This window comes from Tachypleus tridentatus, unplaced genomic scaffold, assembly GCF_004210375.1.
Source record: "Tachypleus tridentatus isolate NWPU-2018 unplaced genomic scaffold, ASM421037v1 Hic_cluster_2, whole genome shotgun sequence".
Classification (NCBI taxonomy): Eukaryota; Metazoa; Arthropoda; class Merostomata; order Xiphosura; family Limulidae; genus Tachypleus; species Tachypleus tridentatus.
Genome location: NW_027467782.1, coordinates 52,492,771 through 52,503,260, shown reverse-complemented (window position 1 = coordinate 52,503,260; position 10,490 = coordinate 52,492,771). Strand labels below are relative to the sequence as shown.

At 32.6% G+C, this 10,490-nt stretch overlaps 1 protein-coding gene and 1 long non-coding RNA gene across 2 annotated transcripts in view; both read left to right on the top strand.

Annotated features, from left to right (window-relative positions):
* The first annotated feature begins 2,017 nt into the window (after positions 1-2,017).
* Positions 2,018-5,924, top strand: LOC143242204 (uncharacterized). Its single transcript, XR_013022563.1, has 3 exons — positions 2,018-2,040; positions 2,865-3,008; positions 5,852-5,924. It is a non-coding gene; the product is annotated as an uncharacterized LOC143242204 (long non-coding RNA).
* Positions 5,925-6,979: 1,055 nt separating this feature from the next.
* Positions 6,980-10,490, top strand: part of LOC143242324 (chymotrypsinogen B-like) — a 19,862-nt gene continuing 16,351 nt past the window's right edge. The window contains exons 1-2 of the mRNA XM_076485684.1: positions 6,980-6,986; positions 7,925-8,073. Coding sequence (XP_076341799.1) covers positions 6,980-6,986; positions 7,925-8,073 — 156 coding nt within the window. The remainder of the gene's footprint in view (positions 6,987-7,924; positions 8,074-10,490) is intronic.

Genomic DNA, 10,490 nt, shown 5'->3' with positions numbered 1-10,490 from the left:
GGTATATATAAAGTCAACGTAATAAGATACACCTACAGATATATTAAGGGTATGAAGTCAACGTAATAAGATACACCCACAGATACAACATGGGTATATATAAAGTCAACGTAATAAGATACACCAACAGATATATTAAGGGTATAAAGTCAATGTAGTAACATATACTTACAGATATATTATGGGTATATATAAAGTCAACATTATAAGATACACCTACAGATTTAAGGTGGATACGTAGGAGAAAACTGTATTGAGTGATTTGATAGACTTGTTATCACGTTAATATTTGACTCGTTAGATTGGATCTCAGATTAATTAGTGACTTAACAGGGTGGATTTTACATTAATAAGTGACTTGATAGACTAGATTTCACATCAAAAACTTACTTGATAGACTGAATGTCACTTTAATAAGTTAATTGACGGACTGGATGCCACATTAATAAGTAACTTGATACACTAGATTTGACATTAATAAGTAACTTGATACACTAGATTTGACATTAATAAGTGACTTATTAGACTGGATACCACATTAATAAGTGACTTGATAGACTAGATTTGACATTAATAAGTGAATTATTAGCCTGGATACCACATTAATAAACGACTTGATAGACTAGATTTGACATTAATAAGTGACTTATTAGACTGGATGCCACATTAATAAGTTAATTGATACACTAGATTTGACATTAATAAGTGACTTATTAGCCTGGATGCCACATTAATGAATGACTTGATACACTGGGTTTGACACTAATAAGTGACTTATTAGACTGGATGCCACATTAATGAATGATTTGATAGACTAGATTTGACATTAATAAGTGACTTATTAGCCTGGATGCCAAATTAATAAATGACTTGATAGACTAGATTTGACATTAATAAGTAACTTATTAGCCTGGATACCACATTAATGAATGATTTGATAGACTAGATTTGACATTAATAAGTAAGTGACTTATTAGCCTGGATGCCAAATTAATAAGTGACTTGATAGACTAGATTTGACATTAATAAGTAACTTATTAGCCTGGATACCACATTAATGAATGATTTGATAGACTAGATTTGACATTAATAAGTGACTTATTAGCCTGGATGCCAAATTAATAAGTGACTTGATAGACTAGATTTGACATTAATAAGTAACTTATTAGCCTGGATGCCACATTAATGAACCATTTGATAGACTAGATTTGACATTAATAAGTGACTTATTAGTCTGGATGCCACACCATAGATGACTTGATACACTGGGTTTGACATTAATAAGTGACTTATGGTCTGGATGCCACATTAATAGATGACTTGATACACTGGGTTTGACATTAATAAGTCACTTATTAGACTGGATACCACATTAATAAGTAACTTGATAGACTATATTTGACATTAATAAGTCACTTATTAGACTGGATACCACATTAATAAGTGACTTATTAGCCTGGATGCCACATTAATAAAGGACTTGATACACTAGATATGACATTAATAATTAGTGATTTGATAGTGCTTAACATTTTATACAGTTTATAGGCTAAATAATTCATTCACAATAATAAATTATCAGCCTATCAATACATGTGGTTGAAATTTCTATATAAAGATATTGTGGGTTTTTTTAGTTATGGAACAGACAAAGAAAAATGTAAGACCACTAAAACACCACTACATCTCTTTGTGCTCATCACCTCGTGGCCTGGATAGGGCGTATCCTCTCATTGGTCACCAACCTCTACTGGCTGAAATGAACTGGCCTTTAAGATAATAATAACACTGATTAGATGTCTTCACAGTAAAAAATTTTGTTAAAGGTTTATGAATATTTTTTTAGTGAATTGCTATTTTTCTGATTCTACTATTCTAGAAATAAAACAGTTGAGTTTTGTTAACCGTGATATACAGTAGTTAACTTGTCTCATATTTCATATTTCTAGCTTGCCAAACCTACCTAGAGTTCTGTGGTATTGCTTTAACAAACGCCAAGCTTTTCAGAAATGTCTCAAAAAAGAGTACGAAAGAAATAGGGTAAGAAACAGGGTGTTTGTTTTCTGTTATGCTAACCCTAATAAGAAACACGGTAAGATTGTATATTATATGGTGTGTTTGTTTTCTGTTATGCTAACCTTAACAAGAACACGGTAAGATTGTATATTATATGGTGTGTTTGTTTTCTGTTATGCTAACCTTAACAAGAAACACGGTAAGATTGTATATTATATGGTGTGTTTGTTTTTCTGTTAGGCTAACCCTAACAAGAAACACGGTAAGATTGTATATTATATGGTGTGTTTGTTTTGTGTTATGCTAACTTTAACAAGAAATAAGCTGAGATCGTATGTTATACATATATGTTCTACTAACCTTGACAAGAAACAAGGTTTTATTCTGTCTACAGATATTTCTTAAACTCAACAAAGTATATATTTGACTTTATTTCGTATACAGTATCACTATAATTACAAGTGATGAAAACATTCTAAAAACTTTCCATATTTATTCTACTAAAATCTTCCAAAACTGTATTATTCATGAAATACTTCTTAAACTTTAAAACTTCACGAGTCACGCTTTTATAGAATCGGAAACTTGGTCTTAGCTTTATATTATATGTTCATAAAATGTTTAAATTTGAAAATATAGGAAGTTACGTTATGTAATTATTGAATATTATGTTGTGAATAACGAACATTATTAAGTAACTTTCAACGTGAATTCTCGTATTTGTATTAATAGAAATAACTGATATTGTTCCTCAACTCACTAGAAAGGCTACACCATCATCGTATGTTAAGTTATCACATGGTTTAATGTTTGTGGTAAGTAATTTTCTATTTATAAAATATCTACAGTCGCTGCTAGAGGTTGTCCATGATTTATTCGAAGAACAAACGTCACTAGAGAAAGTTATCCTTAAAATTATGCAGAGGGCGCAACGGTTGCTGAAGTGCGAACGAGCAGCTGTTTTACTTCTTGTCGAGGGCTCTGACAACGAGGTTAGGCCTTTTTACGAAGTAAATTTGTATTAGTGGTAATTATTTCCTGATTTAGCTTGATGATAAAAGTGTGGAGATCGAAAAGTAACTTATATTTATGTGTTCAACTTTTATACTGTATTTTAAAATATTATATTCTCACCTCATTCATAAGGACTGAAAACTTCGAATCTTCATTATTTTTATCTTTAAGATTTTTCTTTATTAATACTGAAAAAATTATAATTCATCACAATAATAATAAAAATCGTGCGAACAATTTTTATAAAATAATTCTGACACAAAAAGTACGTCATAAAAGGCAACAAGAATTATTAGATATTCAAAATAATTTGTATTTCTGTATGACTGAATTAATTATAACGTAATGACTAGAAATATATAAAACCATTGCTTTCATTACACCTATACTTAGATAAATCAACCAATACATTGAAATAAACTCGTTCGGAATATATTGAATCTTACCATGTAAATTAACTATTTTGTTTCAGAATTCAACCACTATTACCATGTAAAGGAATAACTAATTTTATTGTCGTCAGAAGAACTAGAACATTCTTCCAAACACATTTTAAGTTACTACATTATAGTGTCGTTTTCCGAGACACATTTTCTGACATCAAATATTGTCGAAAGCAAAGCATATTTTTACTTTATTGGGACGTCATAGGATTAGTTCCCAAGAAACGTGTTTTTAGAAGAATTACATTGTGGAGAAAACGTCTTCTGAATTTCAAAAAACAACAATTGGTAACCTTGTCCTTGAACCAAAATCACTGAAAGTGAATGTGTTATAAAACTACAGGGCTGAGTACGTTATCTTGTTAAAACCGTTTTGAATATTCAAGTCATTTGACAACGATATAACCGCCTTCTAGAAAGACACACGTTTCATAACTGATTATTAACAATGATAATGTAATAATAAAAGTTAGGTGCGAATATTGTACTTGTAACCCAATTTATATTGTGATTCTATTGTCTTCTATTTATATATATATATATATTATATCGTAGGGTATTTATAATTTGATTTGTACTGAATAATATTATAATTATCCCTTACTGGTGGTATTCATAGTGAGAAACTTCTAATTTTAAAAACAAAACAAAACGTTTATCATTTCGTAAGTAGTTTTAACCGAACGTAATCAATCTTTGTATATATCTAATAAGCAAAATATGTAAAATGTTTTCTTACTTATATGATAACGTTATTTTGAAATGATTTTGGAATCTGACGAAGTTGTTACAGTCCATGTCACCTCGTTTTGTCTTCTTCTTTATAATGACTGTACTCTTAATAATAGCCCTGTAGCCTAGTTTTATACCGCAGAAAAGCTCCATCATAAAGCTGTCATGTCCAAAGCACCCCTCTTCTATCTGCTACTTTCCATAATCTATGTTGTGTACGAGGAGAATGGCTTTCTAGCGGGCGTTTTAACAGTTCGATCGTAACAAACGTCCTAGGAGTTGGATACAGACTTGACCGATATGTCTTCTTATTTAATAGCACGTTTCACTTTCTAGTTGCTTGGATAATGGGACGGTATATCGTGGTATAACTTGTGGAAGGAGATTCTTCTTATATAAGTTGCATTCTCTTAACCAAGACACATGGACGGATTTTGTCACTGACTGATGTTTGTGTCCATAAATCCTAATCTTTTACAAGATGCCGCACTTGTTTCTTACTACGGCTTGGTACGACTTGTTGCAAGTCTTTTTCTGTATGAAACTGACACCTTAAGTTAATCCATATTCATTTGTTTTCCAGTTCCATTAAGCACAAGATATATCAACGTCTTGGAAACTGTAAACTTGAGATCTGAACAGATGTTTATGATCTAAGTGTTTGAATCTAAAAAAAGATTTTATATACTGTCCCCCAAAACGCTGACTTTTCGATTGCTTACTTTAATAACGCCCCCAGTGTCAAAATGTTGTTCTAGTACATTTTGTTCCACACAACATTATATCGCCATGCTATTTGTTGATTCAAGTATTCAAAATTGATTTAATCCGTGATGACGAGAAAACCCACTTGTAGAGAAAAATATATATGTAGAAACGGCTGGTATGGGCTGAGAAAATATTTATGTAGAGGAGCGAACAACAAAGAAGGTCTAAAACGTTGTTTACCTCAACTCAACAAAATTTCTCAACTCATACCAGCCGTTTTACATGTATATATAAAATCGCTTTAATATATCGATACTCAACATTTTGAATACAAAATGTTAGAAAGCAAGAAAAAACGTTTTTTATCTGTTAATGAAGCTCGAACAAAGTTGTCAACTTATTTATTTCAATAACCAGAAAGTCCCCACATCAGCGCTACGTTCATGGATTTACAATTGATTCCTGAGGTGGAGATAGCAATGGGCTTTTCTTTATATAAAACGATTAAAATAAGATAACAAGAATATGTTTTATATATACTATTTCTAAACCAGTTTTAAACCAGAACAACATGTTTTATAGATACTCTTTCATAACCAGTTCTAAACCAGAACAACATGTTTTATAGATACTCTTTCATCACCAGTTTTAAACCAGAACAACATGTTTATATAGATACTCTTTCATAACCAGTTTTAAACCAGAACAACGTGTTTTATAGATACTCTTTCATAACCAGTTTTAAACTAGAATTACAAGTTTATTTAATAACTCCTGACGACCTTTTCTTAAAGCAGAGTGTATAAAAATAATATTATTTGATACTTAGTTTTGACTAACAGCACTTTGTATATACTTTGTTATAGGACTATCTGTTTAGGATTAATACATCCATGTTATTAATATTTTTAAGTTAAAACAACTGAAAAATTTTACAGAATGTGAAATTTTCAAAGACATTTGAGCTATCATCTCCACCCCTCGCTCCAATGTCCCCCGACACAAGGTAAGGTAAAGATATGTATCCTTCACTATATTCTAACTTTAACCTGAGTACATCACTTTAATTTACTAAACATAATTCATGTTCAAGACCTAAAAACTTTGAAATATTTTTTAACTTTTTCCTTTTCTTTTCGTTAGTGTAAAGATGATGCCAGTTATGTCTCAACCTCTATAAATTATAGATGATGCCAAGTTATGTCTCAACCTCTATTAAATTATAGATGATGCAAAGTTATGTCTCAACCTCTATAAATTATAGATGATGCCAAGTTATGTCTCAACCTCTATAAATTATAGATGATGCAAAGTTATGTCTCAACCTCTATAAATTATAGATGATGAGTTATGTCTCAACCTCTATAAATTATAGATGATGCCAAGTTATGTCTCAACCTCTATTAAATTATAGATGATGCCAAGTTATGTCTCAACCTCTATAAATTATAGATGATGCCAAGTTATGTCTCAACCCTATAAATTATAAATGATGCCAAGTTATGTCTCAACCTCTATAAACTATAGATGATGCCAAGTTATGTCTCAACCTCTATTAAATTATAGATGATGCCAAGTTGTGTCTCAACCTCTATTAAATTATAAATGATGCCAAATTATGTCTCAACCTCTATTAAATTATAGATGATGCCAAGTTATGTCTCAACCTCTATAAATTATAGATGATGCTGTTATGTCTCAACCTCTATAAATTATAGATGATGCCAAGTTATGTCTCAACCTCTATTAAATTATAGATGATGCAAAGTTATGTCTCAACCTCTATTAAATTATAGATGATGCCAAGTTGTGTCTCAACCTCTATTAAATTATAGATGATGCAAGTTATGTCTCAACCTCTATAAATTATAGATGATGCCAAGTTATGTCTCAACCTCTAAATTATAGATGATGCCAAGTTATGTCTCAACCTCTATTAAATTATAGATGATGCCAAGTTGTGTCTCAACCTCTATTAAATTATAGATGATGCCAAGTTATGTCTCAAGCTCTATAAATTATAGATGATGCCAAGTTATGTCTCAACCTCTATAAAATTATAGATGATGCCAAGTTATGTCTCAACCTCTATTAAATTATAGATGATGCCAAGTTGTGTCTCAACCTCTATAAATTATAGATGATGCAAAGTTATGTCTCAACCTCTATAAATATCTTAAGATAATCAAAGGGAAATCTGAGAATTTAGTTAGAATACGTGTAACTTTTAGATTACATTGGTTTCAAAACAAACTACATTCAGTTCTTTTGGTTTCATAGTTCATAAGAAACTAAATTTATTCCTCTTGGTATCATAAGTTTATAAGAAACTAAATTCACTTTCTTTTGGTGTCATAAGTTTAAAAAAAACTAACTTCACTTTCTTTGGTGTTATAAGTTTATAAGAAACTAAATTCAACTTCTTTTTGTTTCATAAGTTTCATAATAAACTAAATTCACTTTATTTTGGTTTCATAGTTCATAAGAAACTAAATTCGCTTTTTTTGGTTTCATAAGTTCCATAAGAAACTAAATTCACTTTCTCATGCTGTCATAAGTTTATAAAAAACTAAATTCAACTTTTCTGGTTTCATAGTTCATAAGAAACTAAATTCACTTTATTTTGATTTCATAAATCATGGTATTTATTTTCAGTTCCTTTAGGTCACAAACTTGATAAGAAACCTATTGCTGTTTCTCTAAGTCTCATGTTTATTAACAAATTCAATATTAGATTCCACGACTTTAGGAAAGAAGTAATCACGACCTTTTGGATTATGTTGTCACTGAAAACATTTACAATATGTACCATGTAAGAAAGTGTATTCCAGTGTTCCGTATTTCGGGAATTTTTTATCTTGTGAAGACAAAAGCATTATGGTGAAAGAAATTTCCGTTATTTTCTCTAACTAACTAGTTACAGTGTCAAGCTTTCACCAATACCGTTTTTTTTTGTAATATTTTAACATTAACATGAACTCGTTTTTATAATATAAATATTTAATTTTCAGTTTCACCAGAACCACAGTCAGAAACGTCCACAGAACTTCTTCGTTTTGCTAAACGAGTTGCTTCCACAGGAGAGGTACTGAATGTTAGCGATCCCATCAAGGTGCAGGGTAACATTAAAATATTAGCCTTGAAAGTGTTTCTTCCACTGGTATTACTGAGTATAGTAATACAGTAAAACAGTAATTACATTTACTGTATAGTAATACTCAGTAAAAGTGTCTGTTCTATACACGTACTTGTATCTCCGACTGAAGTGTCGTCTGTTCTATGCACGTACTTGTATCTCTGACTGAAGTGTCTTCTGGTCTATACACGTACTTGTATCTCTGACTGAAGTGTCTTCTGTTCTATACACGTACTTGTATCTCGGACTAAAGTGTCTTCTGGTCTATACACGTACTTGTATCTCGGACTGAAGTGTCTTCTCTTCTATACACGTACTTGTATCTCTGACTGAAGTGTCTTCTGGTCTATACACGTACTTGTATCTTTGACTGAAGTGTCTTCTGTTCTATACACGTACTTGTATCTCTGACTGAAGTGTCTTCTGTTCTATACACGTACTTGTATCTCCGACTGAAGTGTCTTCTGTCTCTATACACGTACTTGTATCTCCGACTGAAGTGTCCTCTGTTCTATACACGTACTTGTATCTCCGACTGTGTCTTCTGTCTATACACGTACTTGTATCTCCGACTGAAGTGTCTTCTGGTCTATACACGTACTTGTATCTCCGACTGAAGTGTCTTCTGTTCTATACACGAAGGTACTATACATCTTCTTCGACTGTAGTGTCTTCTGTTCTATACACGTACTTGTATCTCCGACTGAAGTGTCTTCTGTTCTATTACACGTACTCATCTCTGACTGAAGTGTCTTCTCTCTGTCTATACACGTACTTGTATCTTCGACTGTAGTGTCTTCTGTTCTATACACGTACTTGTATATTTGATTGGAGTGTTTTAAGGTATTTATTGTTTGAGAAATTATTAACAGAAATATCCTTACCTCTTGAAAAATACGCCATTTTTATCCAAACAGAGAATAATACTTTGAATAATATATTTAATGTTAAAACACAGTTGATTATTTGTTTAATAACCAAATGGGGAAGAAGAACATTATTAACTTGACATATACTGTTTTCTTTAATAGCCTTAAATACCTTCCAGTTTCATTACGAAGAACAAAAGCTACGTGGCTACCAAGTTGTCTAAATAGCTATTTTGATTGTTTAGAATACGGTAAAATTAAGTTATACTAATAAACTATGTTTTAGAAAGGTATTTGGTACTTTGTTTCACAATACATCTTTCGTAATTTTGTCTTCTTTCATTGTTTTTTGTTTAGTGTGCAATTTCGCTCAAAGTTACGCGAGAGCTATCTGTCTAGTCGTCCCTAATTTAGTATTGAGTTACGTGAGAGCTATCTGCCTAGTCGTCCCTAATTTAGTATTGAGTCACGCCAGAGCTATCTGCCTAGTCGTCCATAATTTAGTATTGAGTTACGCCAGAGCTATCTGCCTAGTCGTCCCTAATTTAGTATTGAGTTACGTGAGAGCTATCTGCCTAGTCGTCCCTAATTTAGTATTGAGTCACGCCAGAGCTATCTGCCTAGTCGTCCCTAATTTAGTATTGAGTTACGAGAGCAATCTGTCTAGTCGTCCCTAATTTAGTATTGAGACACGCCAGAGCTATCTGCCTAGTCGTCCCTAATTTAGTATTGAGTTACGTGAGAGCTATCTGCCTAGTCGTCCCTAATTTAGTATTGAGTCACGCCAGAGCTATCTGCCTAGTCGTCCCTAATTTAGTATTGAGTTACGTGAGAGCTGTCTGCCTAGTCGTCCCTAATTTAGTATTGAGTTACGAGAGCTTACTGCCTAGTCGTCCCTATTTAGTATTGAGTCACGCCAGAGCTATCTGCCTATCGTCCCTAATTTAGCATTGAGTTACGTGAGAGCTATCTGCCTAGTCGTCCCTAATTTAGTATTGAGTTACGTGAGAGCTATCTGCCTAGTCGTCCCTAATTTAGTATTGAGTCACGCCAGAGCTATCTGCCTAGTCGTCCCTAATTTAGTATTGAGTTACGTGAGAGCTATCTGCCTAGTCGTCCCATTTAGTATTGAGTCACGCCAGAGCTATCTGCCTAGTCGTCCCAATTTAGTATTGAGTTACGTGAGAGCTATCTGTCTAGTCGTTCCTAATTTAGTATTGAGTCACGCCAGAGCATTCGCCTAGTCGTCCCTAATTTAGTATTGAGTTACGCCAGAGCTGTCTGCCTAGTCGTCCCCATTTAGTATTGCAAGACTTGAGGTTATGTCATCACCACCCACTGCCAACATTTGGGCTACCCTTTACCAACGAGTGGTGGATCGACTGTCACATTATAACCTGAAAGATCGAGCATGTTTGCGCGACGAGAAAGAATGTTCGTCCGACAACATCTGGTGTTTAACTTCCGCTGACAGTGACTTGTTTTAGATACAATATTTAAACCAGTCGTGTTAGAACGAATGTTAACAAGTGTGTGTGTGTGTTTTTTAAAACGTAAGCTAATAAATAATTG